This window comes from Numida meleagris, chromosome 3, assembly GCF_002078875.1.
Source record: "Numida meleagris isolate 19003 breed g44 Domestic line chromosome 3, NumMel1.0, whole genome shotgun sequence".
Lineage (NCBI taxonomy): Eukaryota > Metazoa > Chordata > Aves > Galliformes > Numididae > Numida > Numida meleagris.
The window spans coordinates 56,075,006-56,095,862 of NC_034411.1; the positions used below are offsets into that span (position 1 = coordinate 56,075,006).

A 20,857-nucleotide genomic window follows, 5' to 3' on the forward strand; every position below is an offset into this window, starting at 1 on the left:
GGAAGGAAGGAAGGAAGGAAGGAAGGAAGGAAGGAAGGAAGGAAGGAAGGAAGGAAGGAAATGGAGCTCCTTCTCATTGTGATTACATGTGCTGCACTTGAAGAACTAACGCTGTCATTTTATGGCCCAAAGACCAGTTCCATTTTACAATAGAGTTCTATGAAACTATTGGCTTAAGTAAAAGCCCTCGAAGGTATAACCTATCTTATTTTTCACTGAAAATAGTGTAAAGCATTTTCCCTATCCCAAGACATACCCAAAGGCTGAAAAGTGTTTAGTTCTGATTAATAGATTATTTAGCTCAGAAATACATGCACTTCTTTTCCAACTCTCTGGAATTCAAACAGACTGTAGGAAAAGCACCATAACTTAGCAGATCAACAGGTTCAGTATAAACTATTCAAAATAGGTAGGGGGAGGAGGACAACAGAGGGGGAAAGGGAAGTGTAACAAATGCTTGCTTGGGGATTAAATGCTCATCATTTAAAGGCCACTCACTCAAAGTCACCTTGGGGTGCAAAACACCCCGCTTTGCAGAGCAGCAATAGACTTGCTTTGCACAGAAACTAATTTCAGCCCGCCAGCAACTACAGGCCAGACACCTAGGAGTGGCTGGCAATCCACAAATGCCTGGCAGCGAGCTAGTGCACACTGCCTGGGCTACAATGCAACATGAAGAACAGGCATCAAAGTGAGCTTAAATGCTACCAGTTTGTGCGACTGGTTACAGCTCAGGCTGTATGCTGGGCTGTCAGCGTCCACATCATTTAACAAGTTGTGTTGTTTGCAGTTGGGGAGGATGCTAGCCCACCATCTGCACTGGTACCCAATCAGGTCAAAACAGATGTGAAACAAACTACCAGGTGTATGCCACGCAAACCGCATCACTTGGTCCTACTCCTTCATGCACCTGCAGCTCCAGCTAGAGAAAGCTGTAAATAGTTGCCATGGTTTCCCAAATTATATTGTACAACAGTGCCCACATATAAGAGGGACATGAGATACCAGTAGGAGAACTGCACCTCACACTAGTATACCTGTGCTGCTAACACATTCTGCAAGGATGACTAAGGTATTTTACTGAACATTTCAATGCTCTGCTCATAAAATTTATGTTAAATTGCCCTTATACATTTTTGCTTATATATGTTGCCATTGAGAGTTATCATTATGAGAAAGTTGGTTTTAGTGTGCTTCTTATATATAAAAATTTTGAAATTTTTGTTGCATTCATTTCAGTTCTTCAGTCATCCCCTTTTTGTGTCGGGGGTTTTCTTGGTACGTAATTGCTGTTAATACAAAATCATCGGCACAGCTTCAGATCTTCATTTCAGCAAGCACTTCCTAGCCCCCACAAAGTGCACGCATATGCATTTAAGTTGAAAGGAGCTCACTGTCCCACTGTGTGGAATGGTAGAAAGCACCTAGCAGTAGCTCAGCATGTGAGAAGGGGTTTCACATCTGGAGCCTTCTAAATAACTTGCACTTTTGAGCAGACTCAGAAATCACAAGGTGCTTTGGAGTTGAAATTATTTCATAACTATTAATTATACAATTACATGGAGTGTTTCTAGTCCTCCTCACAATTAACCACAAAACTACTTTTAATGCACATATTTGTGAATTTGTTGAGTGAAAACAAGGGGAAAAAAAACAGTTATTAAACACTTCAAATATAGGTGGTTCAAGCCAGTACTCAATAGGATTTTACCAATTTTCAAAATACACCCTAGAGAGCAGGAAAGACCACACCTTCATAAAGGAACAGTAAATAAAAGAAATGCTTCTAATTTAAATTAGTACATTCAGTACTCTGTGTTTTTGACTCTATTTCCTCAATAAGACAAGGTCCTACCAACTGATACCAATAAACTCAGCCTTGTTAAAATAGCATGGCTGCTTCTTAGAGAACTTCATCTCATTTCCAGATTTACTTGATTTTTTGAATTTTTAATAAAAGCTTAAATCATTAGCAATGATTGGTTCTTGCATTCTAGTAGCACAAATCTGTACTAGAAAACTCTTACCTTTGTAGCATGTGATATTTCACAAGAGGACTTGAGACAAACATAAAAATCTCCAATTTACTTCTTTTGACACCTCTGTTAAAATCTCACTTATCCTATTTCTTTTAAAGAAGGTGATGTAAGTTTCCAATAAACGTTCAAAACTTATTTTTCTCTTGTTGCTTTCACTTATTTCAAAATCTGACCAACAATTGATTTGTGTTAATACTGCCATGACCTGGCTTGGCATCACACAGAGAACATTATTTGTAGTATAATAGAAAATATGTTATGCCTTATTTTAAGAGAAACAAAATAAACAGGAATTCGTAACAGACTCAAAAAAATAAAAAAATACATTAATTTTATTGTTAGAGCCACAGGGATCTGTTAATATAAACCATTCCAATACTTCCCTGTGATGTCATCAGTTACCATGTGTTTGCACTCTAAATAGATTATTGCAATTTCTGTAAACATATCATATATATTTTTAGAACTCTTTGGGGGCTTGGTCCAGAGCCAACAAAAACCAATGGGCAGACAGTGACCAGCTTCCATAGACTCCGGGTAATCAGAAGACCTAATTTCTAAAGTTAATGCATGAGAAGATCAGGGTACAGCAGGCAGAGAGACACCACACAGACTGCTCCAAAAATAGGAAAGTCTTGTTCTGCCTGCAAACTACATGCCTGAAAATACAACACACATAGCAAGACAACATACTACTTGCTGCATCTGTTGTGTGATTGTCAGGGATGTTGTTTGTCATTCAATTACATGTATCTGCACAGTCATCTTAGTATTACTTTGACTGACTCAAACTGCTCAAGTGGTATACAGACTAAATACATGCATGAAACATTTAATAAGTAACAGACTTGTATAAAACATTATTTCAACTGGAAGCTAAGCCTGTGTGTCCCAGAATATAGCCTTTGTGAGAAATCTTATTACATGGTGTAGTTATTTTAAAACTAGAAAATTGTGAAACTTTTTTTTGCCAGCCACTGTCTTAATTGAGAAGTCCGGGCTTGATCCTGACAAACATTTGTCTTAAGTAAGATGTTTGTTACTATATTGGACTCCCTCTCATGAATGCAATACTCTGACAGTCATCTGCTGTCCCTCCTGTTGACTGAATTTCTTCTTCCAATTCCTTAAATTATTTATGGCAGTCTTTGAATTTCAATTTTGTTCTGCCTTTTCATAGAATATTCGTGTTGCTGTATCTGTTCATCTTTATAATTTGTCCCAAACCCACAAAATACTAGCCGCCAGTGAAAAAGCAGTTTTTTTTTCTGGATGAAGAATAATTTTTTTTGCATGTATTCCCTTCTGGAACTGAATAGCTTTGCAAAAAATAAAAATAAAAAAAAAAATCTGAAAAATCAAAATAAATGCATTCATTGTCTTTGCTCATGTGGTGTATCTAGCTGGTCTTCTTGCACTAAATCAGCAAATCAGCAGTACAGCAGGTAATTGCTGGTGGAATCTGCATGGATGCTTAGAAAAATAATTGAATACACTGTCAATCAAGAGAAAAAGATCAGATAAATAGTATCTCAGAAGCATCCACCTTACTTCACCATGAGATGAATGTCACCTAAGGAGTCTAAATTAAACAGTCATGTCAGTATCTCATTTCCTCAAAATGAAGCCCCTTTATCACATCACCATGATCTACAGATGATTCATTGTGACCTACAGTGGCACTGTGCAACTCCTGACTCTGAAAAGTGAGTGTTTAAATTATCATAAAATCATAGAATCATTTGAGTTGGAAGAGATCCTTTAAGGCCATCTAGTCCAACTCCCTGGCAATGAACAGGGACACCTACAGCTCAGTCACGTTGCTCAGAGCCCCATCCAGCCTGATCTTGAATGTCTCCAGGGTCAGGGCTTCCACCACATCTCCAGGCAAGCTATTCTGGTGCCTCACCACCCTTGTCATAAAAAAACATCTTTCTTATATCCAGCCTAAATCTCTCCTCCTTTAGTTTGAAAATATTTCCCCACGTCCTATCACAACAGATCCTTCTTTCTTATAGTCTGTCCCCTTCTTTCTTACAGCCCCCCTTTAGATACTGAAAGGCCGCTCTCAGGTCTCCCCAGAGCCTTCTCCTCTCCAGGCTGAACAGTCCCAGCTCTATCAGCCTGTCCTTGTAGCATTATCCTCTCTCTAGTATAAATAAGTTTATGAGCATGTGGCTCATAAATAACAAATCTCTACCTTCTAATGAAAACTTTTAAGACATGGATGAGAATAAAATGAGGGAGTGCATTTGGCTAAACAGCACATCTGAAAACTTGGGAGCCTGAGCTTGTTCATTTTTACTGCAACCAATACATTTTTTTCTGTTATATTTTGTTATAACTACTGAAACATTACTGACAATTTCCATAGCTATTGCTGGCTTTTCTTGCTTAGCAGCTCAATCGCAGAGTTCCTCTTCACCATGTAATAATAAACATTTGTTTTTCATCTGATGAACTGCAAATGAATGGGAAAGTACTGCTGGCCTCACTCTTCTACACAGTTGTATGCAGAGAGCTGAGTGTGTTCAAACAATCCTGGGAGAAGCATGACAGCTTCATCATTAAATCTGTCAGATGAGTTGTTTTGCTTGGATTTGAATTCAGGGGTTACAATATTAGACCTGGTAAATATGGATAACTGCTGGGTATTAATGTCAATACCTGCCTGAACTAATCAGCCATCAATCTTGAGTTAAGACTATGAAGGTCCCGTTGAACTCATTAGTGGAAGTGAAACTTCAAGTGTGTTTTACGAAGCCTGCATTGTTATGAGTTAAACAATTTTGTTAATCTAGTTGTCCAGAATAAGGTGCAGAAGATACACATTGTTTTCCTTCCCACATTTGTTAAATTTAGTGATGCCCATGGAAACCCATTTGGGTAATGCACTCAGTCTTAGCATGGCTCTGGTACAGCAAATATCATAAATATTGCATTCAGATCTGTTCCCCAAGATGCAGCAAAAACAAACCTTGGTCTTATGGATGCAGTGTAAAGACTGTTGTAAATCTCACAGTTATTCAATGCCATCTATTTACTTGCTAATGCATTAACATTAGCAAGTAGCAGAAGAAGACTGATAAACTTTCCCTTTGCAGGGACTTCCTCCCCTCTCCCTATTTCATTTTATAACCCAGCTATCTATCTATCTATCTATCTATCTATCTATTTATTTATTTATTTTGCCAGATCTTGATTTGTGATGCCAATTTGGTCTTACAGAGACCTGGTGACAGGTGACCTCTGACAGACCTGGTGGAAAGGAAGACTTCGGGGTAGCAGTGACTTGTTCATCAAGCAGTCTGTTGTCACAAGAAAGATGATGTCCTGGCTAGTGCAGCCAAAACCGATGTGCTGTAGCTGACTGTGAACTGGAGGCTGGGAACCAGTAGAAATCATTTTACCAGACTTCTGAATCACATCTGTTCTAGTGTTTAACTCATTTCCATAGCAGTGTCTTGGGGTATGAGGCTGTAAGCGTAGACAAAAATCTCAATTATTAGAATTAAAAACGCTTCTCTGATTATCTGTGTAAAAATGGAGCTATAATAACTGTAAACAAGTTAAATTGAATGTGTTGCACTGGATTTCAGTGATTCTTATATAACATTAAATTAAATGTAGGAGCTGTTCAGCATACTTGGGATCAGTCCCATTTTAAAGCATATCCACTATATACAAAAATTAATAGCAGTGTATGTTTATAGGCTTTGTACTCAAGCGTTTTTCCTAATCTTGCTAGTGCATTTCATACATGACCAGAATGATGGAGTTGTCACCCATGCATGTTAGTCTTGTCTCGTCAGACCTGTAGTATGAGAGCAGGCAAGTCTCATTCATTGCAACCTTTCTGGCTCCAGAAGGCTATAAACATTTTGCATGATTGGAAAGTTATCCAGAACTGCAGGGCGAATTTGACTTTTATTTCAAAGTTATGTGTAGAGAATGCCATAATACTGCAGCAGTAACAATAGCATCATATGTTTAATACCTTAACAATCTGAGATAAAAGTAAGTTCTCAAAACCAGCTCATAGGGGTTTTGCAAAACAACTCCCAGGAGCGTTTAACAGAATTTGTAAGACTCAGTCACTTGTGAATTGCAATTTGTGACAGAGATCCATGTATGTTTGTGTTTGCATTTACAACTTGCCAACCCAACAAGATCAATTCTTAACCACAGTTCCCTGTGTGTGTGTGCAGTTTACCTGTTGAGGTAACAACCATACTGTATAAATAACCACTGGTGACAGTTGATTTTTACTGTGTATCTAATTGGATACTTCTGGAAAGCATTTATTGATATGCTGCATAGGTTAGTAAATTCCCTTCAGAAAAAAATTTACTAGTCACATCTGCAGTTTGAATGTTTCTTTCTAAAAGATGAACTGAGGCCAAGCAAGACAAAGAATCTGCTGATACACACATGTCACTCCAAGAATTCTCCTGACAAAGTTCCCACACCCAATTTAATTACTTCCCTACTGTAAAAACACTTTCCATCTGCATTTATTGTAATAGTTTCAAATCCAAAACCAACACACTATAAAGCTAGCTAAATAAATGAATGATATTGGCCTTAGGTCCTGAGCCAGGAGCTATTCTGTAAGGCTGTGTGTCTCCAGCATTCATTTTTATGCTGATGTTTCACTTTATGTGCAATGTTTTCACTTAAGACTTGTTTAGAGAAGAATTACCTTGCTCCAGGCTTTCAAGTGTCATGTGCTGTGTGGTGCCCCTGGTGCTGCTGCTGCCAGAGGCTGGCAGATTCCCTGCAAGACCCAGGTTGCATTCTGGATAAAGATGGGACAAAAATAGCCTGCTGCAGGCTGTACATACAGCGTTCCACATGCATGGGCCAGGAACATTAATTTCAACTTTATCTCATGTATCCTCAAACTGAGGCTGCGAAGCTCCAAATGAAAAGTTTTTTTTCCCTCCATTAAAACAAAAAAGAAACTCTACCAGATTTCTCCTCAGAATTGACTATTTGTAACTTGGGTTCCCTCTTGTACTTGGGAGACAAGAGGTTTTTGTTCCTCACACCTAGTATAAGGAATTTAGTTACAGTTCATATGAAATTTCCTACTGTGCACAGGTAATGACAGTACGTCATATCCTGTGTGCTCAGGTATGTTGCAATATCATCGTCTGATGAAACAACAGCCATGGACTACTTTGTAATTTTTAAACACTTGAGTTATAACAGTCTTTTTTGGACAAGCAACACACTTGAAATTATACATGCGCACAAGTGGAGCTTCTATATGACATCAGAGTACATCTATACTTCAAGAAACATGTAGATGTGGCACTGAGGGACATGGTTAGTGGACATGGTGGTGATGGTCTAATGGTTGGACTAGATGATCTTAGTGGTCTTTGCCAGCCTCCATGATGATGTGATTCTATGAGAGCAGTTGGAAAGACCTTGACCTTTATAATAAAATTTAAACCAAAGCAGCAGGACAGCAGATAAATTTTTCATTTAGAAGTTATTAAATGAGAAACAAAGGACAAAACATGCCTCTTCTGAATCCCAGAGCAAAACCGCTACTGACTTCACTTGGAAATGTATTTAGACATTGAATTTTGAACTCACTTACATAAATTCAGCTCTTAGCAAACTAAATGGAAGTTAAGAATGTGTTCATAATGGGCAGAAAAAGCTAATCCAAGATATTCAGATGGTGCATCACACACCTCAAGCCACAGATACATCGCCTTCATTATCACAGGTGGCCCCAGCTCCAAGAGGACATGAAGACATAGCAAAGGATGGGATCTGGGGGCAAACCTTGAATTAGCTTTTCTGAGTTTTAATCACAATGACAGTATGACTTCAATTTTGTTTTATGGCTATCTCTTTAAATTAAAGCTTTTCAATGTTTGTGAAACTTAAAAAGTTCTTCTAAATAGAAGCAAGACAAAAACAGACAAAAAGCACAGCAAACCGCTAAATTTGAAGAAAATCATCCACTGTGTCTCAACAGTTTACTAATCAACAGGAAGATGCCCATCTAAAACAATTACTATTTCACCCGCTAAGAACTATGTATAAACATAATCACACATGCAAAATACAGAAGTGAAATGTCTCCCCTTTTCTCCATGTACATGAATTTAGCAAAAACAGTGTTTGAAAAGCTTATTTTTAAAGAATGCATGGGCTCTTCTGTTCTTTTAAAAGAATGCATGGCCTCTTCTCTACTTACAAACACAATAGCATGTTTTTCAGAAGTGAGAAAAGATTCAACAAAGGTAAATTTTCCCAAATAAAATAGGAACAGCCTACACAAAAAACAAACTCTGTTAACATTAAAAGTCAATACTCAGGTATGCAGAAAAGGGATAAAAGAAAAAAGTGAATTTTGATTAAATAGATGTCCCTACGCTATTCCATAGGATTTTCTTTAAAATTGAAGGTGTTAATTCAGCATTATGGCACCGACTAAATTTGTCAACCCTGATGCTAGCCCACATCTCTAATTGAGGGGTGAAAACCTTCCAGACAGAAAAGCAGATAAAATTAACCTAGTTACTCTCCCTTTTCAAAGCAGGTCCCTCTCACTGCTTTCTGGCTGCATTTCAGCTTGGTATCACACCACACCACCATGCTGCAGGTAGTCGGCATTTGCTTGTTGTTACTGTACCTGGCGTTCGGAGGCTCTGACACATCTGATTCTGTACACGTTTTCTTTACCTGCAAAAGCAAAGGATTTCCACAGTTACTCTCACTTGGAACATGACTTCCCTGCTCACTGTTCACACACTTACATTGCTTAAAGTGGATGCAGCTCTGCTCACTGTGATCTCTATAAAATACTTCCCGCTTTTTACAGCAGCAGTATGCAGTACCAAACAGTGTGTTTCATTATTATCCCATGAACAGCTGCCAACTGCACTTCCCTAGGCTCCATTAGCATGTAAAATGTTCAGCTAAAATAGCCTGGGAGTAGCCCAACTGGGAACAAAGAAACCAAAGATCCAGGTTCGCCACTTGGAAACCAGAAAGCCATACTGTTCTCAGCAGAGTAAAGAAATGTTTCCCCAATTGATACAGCTTCTGTTTCCTGCTAAAGCTCACAATAATAAACACCAGATTCTGGGGCAAAGTGCAGTGCTAGCTAAATAATTCATACATTAATTTTCATTTTGTGAATCTGCTGTTTGTTAAACGTACGAGGTCTGCTCCGAAACTAATGCCAACTCTTTTATGATGTCAGCCCAAGATGTCAGAGGCCAATCTTGGTGGTATGACAGGAGAGGCTGATCATTCTCACCAGTATTCTTTTACATTCTGTTGTCATGTGACAGATGGCAGCAGAGGGACATCTGACAAAATAGTGTCTGATATGGAAGTGTGTATGAAGCAAAGGTGTGTCATTGAATTCCTCCATGTGGAAAAAATGGCACCCACTGGCACTCATCTACACTTATTGAATGTTTGTAGAGACAAAACAGTGGGATGTGAGCACAGTGAGGCAGTGTGTGGTGCGTTTCAGCAGTGGTGACAGAGACAGTGGGGCATCTCCTCTGGTGCAGATTTTTACAAGCAAGGCATGCAGTTTCTTGTTCATTGCTAGCAAAAATGCATAGCTAATGGTAGTGACTGTGTTGAAGTATAGTGTTCTGTAGCCGAGAATTTGCTCTATAAAATAGTGTTATTGTGCTCGTTGTTTATGTTCTAGCTTCCATGGAAACAAATATGAAACATTACTTTTGGAGCAACCTACGTTTTTTTCAGTGCATCAATGAACTTCAAATATCACACACAGCATTTGTACATCAATTCCCAATATATAATTAATATAGTATAGACAGTTTAATTAATATAATTTTACTTATTATTATAAATACTTATTGTAATTAATTAATATAATTAATAGTAGTTTGACTTCCACACTAATTTTGCAATACATTGCTATTAGCCATTTAAGGGCGAAAAAAATACATTGCTTTCCAATAAAAACAGAAAACTGTTCTCTGGCAGACTAGCTATCTCTTTGGGATCTTCGGGATTTCCTGCAAAAATTTTACTGTACCTTCTGGTAATCTAAATTTTTTGTACTTTCAGCAGAGAAACAAATATTTTGCTCACTTGTGTGCTAATGTAGAATCCAGAGCTGTGTGGGAGGTTTCAAAATTTCATTTTAAAGCCATCTTGAAATATTCATAATCATGCAAACTAATTTCATATGACTGACACAATGCAAAGAATATTTCCATTACAACCAGCACGTGCTCAGTGACAGTTTTTGAGATTAACTTGAATCAAAAGAGTCTTCTATAACTTCCTGCTACTTTAAAAGCATTTTCAAAAAACAATTACCACTGTGAGTAGCTTCTATTGAAGCCACTGGCAAAATAGTCACCAACTCAGACAGAAAAAGTATTAGCCTAATGGTAGGTATTTTCTCTAAATACTTCTACTGAATGCCATGAAACAACACTTAAAGAACTTTAAGTGTATTCATGGTTTTACAAATGGCCATTTTTAATCTTCATTTGAGTCTAGATATTGAGTAAACAATACAGATGCAAGTTTGATTATTCACAGAAATCAGTTTTCAGTAGCAATAATGAAAATTTCCCCAGGAAAAGAACTTAAAACTGTCTTTATTACTATACTAGTTGTCATCCAAAACACTGACAAAGAAGAAAATGCAATGATCTTCTAAATATTTTGTTTTGCTTGATTTTTGCTACAAAACCTTTTCCAGCCTTTCCAATTATCACTGTCATCACCATTAATTTTCAGCCTCCTGGATTTCTTCTTCACAGTTCATAACATGCTACACTATGGACACGGCAACTGCAGTGTGTCATGGATAATCATTGGTGCAGAGGCTCACCATGAGGGACAATGAAAACCCATGTAAGCCAACTTGATAAACAGTCAGACACTAACATCATTGCTACAGTTTTCTCTTCATTATTATTATAGTAACATTAGATTTGAAATATAGTAAAAAACTTGAGATATAAAACCGTGATTGATTATCAAGTAAATGCCACATATTTGTGTTAAGGTGCCAACAAGAAAAATGTTCACCAGAATTAGTGTACTGAGTGTTAACATTACAAGCAATTGTTCAAAACATAAAATCAAAATCAGTCAAAGAAACTGAAATTGAAGCAGTCCTTCTTTGAGAGGCACCTGTGTACTTGGAAAATCAGACTGTCTCAACGGGAAGTTACAGAGGGACTTGGCTAGAAAAACAATCTTTCAATTTGGCATATAAAATTAATATATAAATGCATCTAATTAACATAGGCAGTAGGAAACACGGTAAAGCTTTTCCTTTGTCCTGCTAACATATATTTACTTTTAAGCTGCTTTTGCTTTCTCCTTGCTGATAAATTCACTTGCACTTAAACATTTCATAGGACAGACTCACAGATGACTTGTCCTATCCCTGCTCGCACTACTACTGCATCTTGTTTTGATCAACATTAAATAAAGCAATTGAGAAAGATTATGCTCTACTTGTGTGATGAACATAGGAAGAATTTTAAAAAAAGAAACTGTTATACCTTAAAAGTGAGCAACAGAAAAGTAATGGGACAACTGTATCAAAAAGACTCACCTCCTGTGAGGTGGAACAAACTCCAGGGCAAGAAAGAAGAGTATTTCATATTCAATAATATTCAATGAAAACAAAGTACTTAAAAAAAAACAAGAATATTTCAGGTTTTCAGCTTGGTATATAGATGATGTGGTTTGTCTGTGATCATTTTCTGAGGAAGTGTGCAGTATAAGCACACTGTATATACTTGTATTTTCGTTTGAGACTGAATGCAAACTTCATTATGCATCTTTGGATCCCTCTTTCAGAGAAAAGATTTAAGAAATAAAAATGTTATTTCTTAAAGGAGGAACAGGCATGTGATTTTCTTTCAAGTGGCTGTGTGGAATGAACACCCAATCTCTCTTTAGGGCTACTCAAGTAGCAAAACACATTTTGTTATTCATAAAATTATGCCACCCTTGAAGGTGAACAGAAAATCACAGTGAAAACTTATGATCAAAGACTAAATATCATTACCTTTGTCTTCAGCTGAACTGTTTTCCCTCTTAATCTGCTTTGCTGTTTTCAAAATAATCAACTTTCACTAACAGCACCTTTATTTACATTCTCATGTGTTAAATGTAAGAACTTTTTTCTTTAATCCTACTCAGTTTTCTTTTTTTTTCTTCTTCTCTCTGTTTATACAGGTTTTCTCACCATTTCAGTTACATGCATGTTGAGAACCATTCACTACAGTGGTAAGGTATCAGTTTCAGTTGTTTTTGAATTTTACCAAATGGTGTTGAAATCTCCTACCCTGGCTGCCTACTACAAAATGCTTGAAATATTTCAGCTAAAAATATTTAAATCCATTTTTTAAGAAAACAAGTTGTTTTGTTCATATTTTAAGTCACATAACTGTGCTGCTCAGAGGCTTTAGTGCCTGTAAGTTTTGAGGCTGAACCCCAAAACTGGAAGTGCACAAGTACAAGGTATACTGATGCCCAGGAGTCATCATCTCTGTGAAATGGTGTCCAAATCCATTTAGCTTTATATGCTTCTAAAAGCCCTGTTTTTACACCATTAATGGAGTTCTGTTGTATTCCAGCTCCTGAATTTCTGAAGACCCAGTCTCCACTGAATACTCTCCAAGTCAAAGATACAGGAGCCAAGTAAGAATTAAAAATCACTTCTCCTGATTTCCAGAAGCACTTGTGGCATCAGGAAAGTGTCTGTGCTTCTTTATGCGATCATCCCAATGTCTTCCCATGACAACAGCCAGGCAACATCATAGAACAGGAGAAACATCCTGTGGCCTCAAATAGGATGGGGAATAGAAGAAAAATCCACACAAGGAGAAGGGACAGAAACCAGGAAGCAAAAGAAGAGAGGGATCTCTAGGGAGCAAAATCAGAGGAGCACAGAAGCCAGGTGAAAATAAGAATAGCTAACATAGGGATGGTACAGGTAGTGGAGGAGTACTGGAGCTTGCAGCGATGGGACAGAGCAGCAGAGTTTGCTCTCCTCTCCTCTAGGATCTGGGAGTGAAAATCATAATGACAAGCTCGAGTATTCATCACACATCTGTGAAAGTCACTAGTAAAGGTTTTAGTGACCAGTCTGCACAGAATAACAGGCTGTTTCTGGTACGCCATCTGCTCTGCAGATCTAGTTAATGATCCAAGCTGGGGAACTGTACTTTGAACTTACAAGATGGCACACAAATGTTACGTTTATCCAGAAAAATGAAGATCGAATTTGCCTCAAATTGAAGAAGAAATTAGCCAACATTTTATACAATTTCTGTGTTAATCTCTGCCTTCATTCTTCAAATTTCAAACACAAACACTGTTGTAAGTGTCTTATTCTTCATGCTAAGAAGGCAGCATGAAAAAGAGATGCATTTATCAAATAACAAAGAACAAGGATTCACGTTTAAAAAAATATCTACATGAAAAAGAATGATTTTATGTTCACCATGGAGTTTAGGTGCTTCACATTCAACTAACATAGACTGAGGAACACAAGAAGCAAAATCTAACTACACACTCTGAGAAAACTGGAAAGTCATGTATGTCATGTAATAAGAGCTGCACCATAATGGATAAGAGACTGGATTTCCACAGACTGTATTAATTCTGGCATTTCCTTGCTTCTGATGTTTTCCTTTGCAACATTAACATCCTTTTAACATGATTTTATTGGACCTCCTTATGCTAGATGTTAAAACATGAACTGGTCCAGATCTATGAGGTGTTCTCGCACACACACACATAGTATTAAACTCATAATGCAACACAGATGAGAAATCGCTTCTAGCAGTTAGAGTAAGTACAGTTGAAAAACCTTGCAGTATCAGCAGTAAATTATTCTGTCAGTGAATCTACTGAGCTCCCTCTCCTACTGCATCAAATATGGCCTTGATCACCCTACCCTCCCAAATTGGTGGGCATGCAGTGAATAGAGCCTGCAATGTTTTGGGTCTGAATGAAGCAGCTCTATATGCTGGAGCCAATGAAGATGTAACATCAAGGAGGCAAGAATGAAGGGGGAAAGGTACTCTTTGCAGACAAATGACATCTCAAAGCATGTCTACATGCCACCTCTGGTATGGAGAATGAACAAACCAAGTGCACTTGGTGTACTGTCTGGATGCTTCCCTACAGCAAGTTACCCTTGTGTGAAAGCTCACCAGCTCCTATTCACCAGCCAGGGAGAGGTCCAAGTCTGTGGACTGAGCAGGGGAGGATGGAGAATTTGGGGCCATATTTTGATGGAAATAAAAAAGAATTTAGCTCAAGATATCTATATGAGTGTAAAGAACAGCAGCTCATAGTTCAGATACTTTTTAGATGCTGATTTCAACAATCTTTACATATACCATTATAACCATCTTGATGACAAAATCCATAGTACAGAGACTTGTCTATTCAGTGTCCAGTATATCAAGGATTTTTCTTGCTACCATGACACCACGCCCTTCGTTACTACTACTACTACAAAAAAAAAATAATGATAATTTCTTGAACTGCAAAATACTGGAAAAGGGCTGGCACAAATATACAGTGCTAAGATTTAGTAAAAAACTGTAGTCACTGTGTACGCTTTCGAATTGATTTTAAGAAAATATACAAATGTTATTGAGAATTAAGCATTTTATGGTGGCTAAATTCAAATGATACAAATGCTATATATATATGAGAAGTAAATTTCAGTGAAGATTCTGCAAAGAAAAACAGAAATGCTAAGGTCCCCTAAAGAAAGATATGAAAATAATTCTAAATAGTCCCAAATTCTCAACTAATCTCTTCACAGCAAATCTGTTTTGTTTCACTTCCATAGGTCTCATAAGGATTTCAGTTGCCTAATATGAATAAAATTTTATAATCCATATATATAGAAGCAATTTATATGAAATTGTAAATAAATAATGCAGCACTTTAGTTACTTACTCTCAGGTTTTAACTTGGTTTCTGACTTAGCTAAAAACAGAAACACTAATGCTACTGTTGAGTGACAGACTTTGAAGCAACAGAAAATGAACTTTTCTTATAATTTTTCGCAGTGCAGAACTGTATATAGTTGCATTTTACCTGAATCACATTGTGAAGCAGATTCATTGCATCTCAACAGATCTAAAAATATAACAGTTCTAATCTCAAACTTTTTATAGGATCAACTTAAATTCAAGAATAAATTAAATTCATTAGAGTGAATTAACTATTAAAGGATTTTAACTATTCAGTAGCCTCTTCCATTTTCATAGTAATGAGATTGTTAAGCTGACAACTAAAATCAATTACTATAATCCAAATATGTCCAGTTTTCAACACGGTGAACTTTTGTTAGCCTGTTTATGAAACATGACAGAAAAATGGAAATTATTTAGAAGTTAAAGGAGACTTCTGAAGTTGCTCTTTGTACTGTATGAAATAAGTGAAATGAGATTTCTTATTTAAAGACAACAGATATCTTTCCTTGCCTTTGGTCAAGGGAGAAATAAGAGCATTCTAGATGCTGTGTGGGAGCAGCAGTGCAAAGAAGGGATGGGAACGTGGGAAACCATTGCTGTAGCACTATTGCTTCCTTCTATTTTCCATACACATTCCTTTCCAAAGATAGACATATTAATGATGAAATATATAATAGCTACCCTTCTGTATTCCTCTTTCCTCTCCTCAGATTAATACAGTGGTAACACAGCTCTGCATACCAGCTTGTGAGCATTCAAACTGTAAGGAAAATTCCAGAAAGGATATATCTGACATAATTTACCTGCAGTTTGGACAGTTACATCTAGGCTGGTCACCTCAAGCTTTCTTTACACCTAACAGGAAGAAACAGATGTATTTCACCTGACCTAGAGTGGTCCTCCACATCAAATAGAGATGATTTACGGGTAATGGTTGCTACTCTCCACTGAAAACTGAAGAGGTTCTAAATGATCAGGTCTCAGCCAGACACAGAATCACAGAATCACAGAATTAGCTAGGTTGGAAAAGACCTGCAAGATCACCTAGTCCAACCATCCACCTACCACCAATAACCCCACTAAACCATGTCTCTCAACGCTATATCTAAATGTTTCTTGAACACCTCCAGGGACGGTGACTCCACCACCTCCCTGGGCAGCCCGTTCCAGCACCTGACCACTCTTTCAGAAAAGTAGTATTTCCTAATGTCCAGCCTAAATCTCCCCTGGGTCAACTTGAAGCCATTCCCCCTCGTCCTGTCACAAGTTACAAGAGAGAAGAGGCTGACCCCCAGCTCACTACAACCTCCCTTCAGGTAGTTATAGAGAGTGATAAGGTCCCCCCTGAGCCTCCTCTTCTCCAGACATCTGCATTATGAAGACTACATAAGTGAGTAAATACCACATTTGATGTACACAGTCTATTCTACATATACCTCTGCAATCTTCCTCCACTCCTCTAAAAAGAGGGATCAAATTCAGATAAGATCTTTGGAGAAGGGACAGAAAATCCTGATGTTTTATGTTTTATTCCTGCTCTTTTCGAATATGGCATGGAGAAAAAATTGATGAACAGTGCAGCCAGGCAGTGTGCACTGTCCCCACACAGCTTGTCTGACTCATCAAGTTTTCCATGAAATCCTTTTCACCTGCAGCACTGACTATAGTAATGAAGAGAAATGGCTCCTGCTATATTTTTATGCTTCAGAGCCTCAGATTCTCTAAACCAGTCATTGACTACACATTTAAAGAAGGAGCTATCATTGACAAAGCATATATTAATCTGTAAAATGCTTCCACTTTTTGAGATGACACTATCACACCCACAGTATTTCAGATCACCTGTACAGACACCTGTAAATAATAGTGTGGATGAAACTTTTACAGGAACAAGCCTACAGACAGGCCAAGAGGCTGCAAAGTTGTGCTATATTTCCCATAGGTCTTATTGCATCAGGCTGGGATGATGAGTATCAACGCACTAGAGTCCTTTGCTGGTGTGCACCATACATAGGAAATGAAGCAACAAAGGGTTTAATAAATCCAGGTAAATATCTTATTATATTACTTATGACCATACTGATTGTTTCTTTCACAAACACTGCACAGTCTTATGGCTGACACAAGCCCCTGTGCTATTTAAATCAGAAGGATTTACCTAATACAAAACTGGGTTTGTATTTGCAAAGTTTTACAGAAAGAGGTTGTATTAAGATGTATTCATGGCATAAACTGATAAAATCTTACCTCCTCAATTTTCTCATTCATAGGCTATCTTTGGGGTCAAAAATTTCCTTCCCTGGCACATTCTTACTCATGGAAGGGTTTCCTACATGTTTGTTTTTGCAACCTGATTAATGGGTTCACTTAGTTCAGAGTTCTAAGCTTCTTTCAAGTTTTTTTTTTTAATACCTGAAAACATTTTTAAAACACATTTTAAATTGCCTTTGGCACAAGTGAACTTTCAAAAATATCAAAGGGTCTGACGGTCAAGTCATAATTTAAATCATTGGACCCTGTAAAATACAATCTTCTACATTCTGAAATGTATTTACATATGCATTGTGGAGAAAAAAATCACATTTTTTTTCTTTTTGTTTGTTTGCATTAGATGAAAGAAGGAAATATGCCTTCCCTTAACTGTTGGGGCAGGCAGGGCAAATGCCATACCACAATCACACTTCTTGTTTCAGCATCAGTTACCTAATAGCTCAGAGCTCACAGAACACTTTCCCCTGCCCTGCTGGGAGGATGGGCTATCAGGCTGGCTCCTTTCCCAGAAAAAAAGAAAGAAGGAAAAGGAGTAAGCCCCATTCAGCAGCTGCAAATGCAAGGAAGCTCCACCAGCCTGGAAAGGGGAGCAGCACACTTATTGTCCAAGTCAGGTGCAGGAGGAAATAATACTAAAGCACTAACACTGGAAATCTGTTTGCCTCCACCTCCCACATTTTTTTCTCCTTTTCTCAATCCCTCTCCTTCTCTTTCATTGTTTTTTTTTTTGTTTTGTTTTAAATAATAATTTAAACAAAACAAAACAAAACATGAAGCCAAGTCTATGGCCTTTTGTTTTCTTGCCAAATCAGCAGTATATGTCAGTGCAGGTGAATCTGAAAATGCATCTTTGAGGCCTCCTTAGTATCTATGAACTGGAAATTAGCTAGAAAATTCTGAAAAATGCTTCCTGTTTTTACCCCGCTTACGATCCCATGATCTCCTCCAGACACGTTATCATTTTGAATTAGTTTTAACTGTATGTTTTCTAAAATCTCAGTATTTCCAGCTATCATTGATCTTTTTCAGCAGAAAAAAACCACCACAGTGATATACAGGAAAAGAGCTACACTATGCAATGCTGTCTAGATTTAATCTGATTTCCCAGCACCACAGACATGTCATAAGCAAAATCAATGTATCAAAAATGCTTTGGAGTTATCATTTAATATTCAAAGGAGTAACAAGTCATCTCCTGTTATATGCATAAAATTCAGCACCCCCTCAGAAAACCTGAACTTATTTTCATTCCTCCTGCTTTTCAAAACTAACCAGGGCCAACAAATGCAAAGGAAAAAAAAAAGTAAACTTTGAAGCTGAAATTTAAAGCAATGAAAGTCAGGAAGTTCAAAAGTTAATGTTCCTATGGCTGTGTTAACTTGGCCATGTTGCAAATACATCATGCAAATACTTCAAGCTATTTTGTTAGAGGTATATCGTACTGTGCCATAAAACATAATAAAATGTACTGTTTTCATATGGAAACCATCTTGTACCAGTAACAGTACAGCGTACAATGCTAATGCTGATTTCTCTACCACAAGAGCAGTTTATCTACCACAGCAGCTTCACTTTTCTGAGAATGCTGATGCTTCAATGGGATCCAGCATTCGCTTAGATCAGTCAAGAGTTTACATGCCGACCTCTCAGATAACAATGGCCATCTTATCTCCTAAGTCTTTTACCTCTCCAGAAAATAACCTCTCTTTTCCTTCTAATCTCAAAGAACGCTTGCCACAGCTTTTCCACACCTCATTTGGAAGAAATTTAAACAAATGGCCTTGCTGATTATCTCCTCTTTTCTATTCTTCACCATCTTGGCATCTACTTAGGAGAACACCGATATCCAAGTGCCTTTCATGAGTGCAATAAACATGATCACATCCATCAAATTTCACAGACAATGAAACATATATGCAAAATATCCTTTTTTTTAGTAGAGAACTACTTCTAACCCTCTGCTCTTTTGTCTTCTGTATTTCTAAAATACATATTATTATGTACTAAGGTTAAAGGTGATCAGCTCCCAGTAATGTGCCTTAGTCTTGGTTAACAATCTTAAATTTCTTAGCTTCATAGAGGTCATTGTTTGATTCCCAGTCAGGTTTGGGGATGATCCATCCACAAAATTACCAGCTTCACTCTGTAATCTCTCTTAGCGGTGCATGCACATCAGCTACACTCTTCATCCCAAAGATGAAAGAGCTTTAAAGACAAGGATTTGGGTTTTGAACCATATTCAAAATGTTTTGGGGAATGTAGTTCAGGGGAGATCTAAAGTGTTCACAATTCTCTGACAAGGTGAGAGCTTTATACTAATTATTTTTCAAGCAGCCTTCATGAATGTCTGGAAAATTTAAGAAAGGATGAATACCTGACTCAAATCACTGTCTGATAGTATAGGATTGAGTAGTTTAGGCGCATTGTAAGCATAATACGTGGGTTCAGCCACACAACAATTTGTTTCATTGAAGTTCCAAAGTTCCTAGGCTGAGACTTGAATTGCTCAGTTCTGCATGGTAGATACAACCTCTTCCAAGTGTAGTCACTCATTCACCAGTATCACTTCCTCTTTTTCCCAGATACACTTTTGGCCAGCTTTCCTTCACTGTTGGTCTTATCTCAAGTTTTGGGCTCTTACAGCTATGGCAAATGTAGCCAGATGCAAAGGCAGGTGATCAGTGTATTAACCTACAGTGTCTGGCAGCACAACTCATGTTGTGTGACCAGTCTAGATTTTCATTACAATTTTTAGTGCATCTATTAAGGAGGGCTCAAGTCACTTCTGTATCTTCCGGAGCTCTCTTCATGTCTCAGGATAGACAACCACATTCAGTGGGTAATGTTGTATGTGAAAGAGTTCTAGAAAGACGGGAAAATGTAACTGATAGATCATTATTCACAGATAAAAAAAGATTATCTAACTTACCTAATAATGCAACTCTCTTCCACATCCTGAGCTGAACACAAATGGTACAGAAAATATCAACTTAAATTTAATGATCTTATAACTGGCCATTGGGTAGTTTTGCTGTGGTCAGGCTGAGGAAATGGGAGGCCAGACTCCTGGCTTCTTCAGGTGCAGTAGAACTGCAACATGTTTGATAGAAAAAAAAGGAAAATTCCTACTCTGAATATTGATTATTTTTTTAGAAAGCATGAGAGTAATTCACTGCTTTCCTTCACAAGTCAGAAAGGCAGGAATATTTCTATTTGTATACACATACTAAGACATGGAAATGCAAAAGGCATTGACTAACTGTGCCTTCTGCAATCAGTCCTGCCTAGATTCATAAAAGCTTGTATTAGTGCCTTTCCCTCATTTCAACAGCAGTGAGGGTAACAGTGATGGCTAACTGAGGGTGTGTGGTATTAAATTCTTTAGCAAAAGGAATTCCCTGAGCTAATGAGTCATCAAGCTTGGGGCAAAGCTACAAAGATTTAAGCATCAGTCTAAATAGGAACACAGTGGTTAGGCCCACTATTCACATTTCAGAATAAAAAAGGTAAGCATGTGAATATTCCTTTGTAGGCTTGGGGGGGGGGGGAGGCTCAATT

At 37.7% G+C, this 20,857-nt stretch overlaps 1 protein-coding gene across 13 annotated transcripts in view; it reads right to left on the reverse strand.

Moving 5' to 3' along the window:
- Positions 1–20,857, reverse strand: part of EYA4 (EYA transcriptional coactivator and phosphatase 4) — a 159,036-nt gene that overhangs the window by 66,510 nt on the left and 71,669 nt on the right. For all 13 annotated transcript variants that reach the window (XR_002437155.1, XM_021392498.1, XM_021392493.1 and 10 more), the window contains one exon: positions 8,698–8,747. Coding sequence is in view for 10 of the 13 variants with exons in the window: in XM_021392498.1 (XP_021248173.1) it covers positions 8,698–8,747 (50 nt within the window). In the remaining 3 variants the exon portion in view is untranslated. The remainder of the gene's footprint in view (positions 1–8,697; positions 8,748–20,857) is intronic.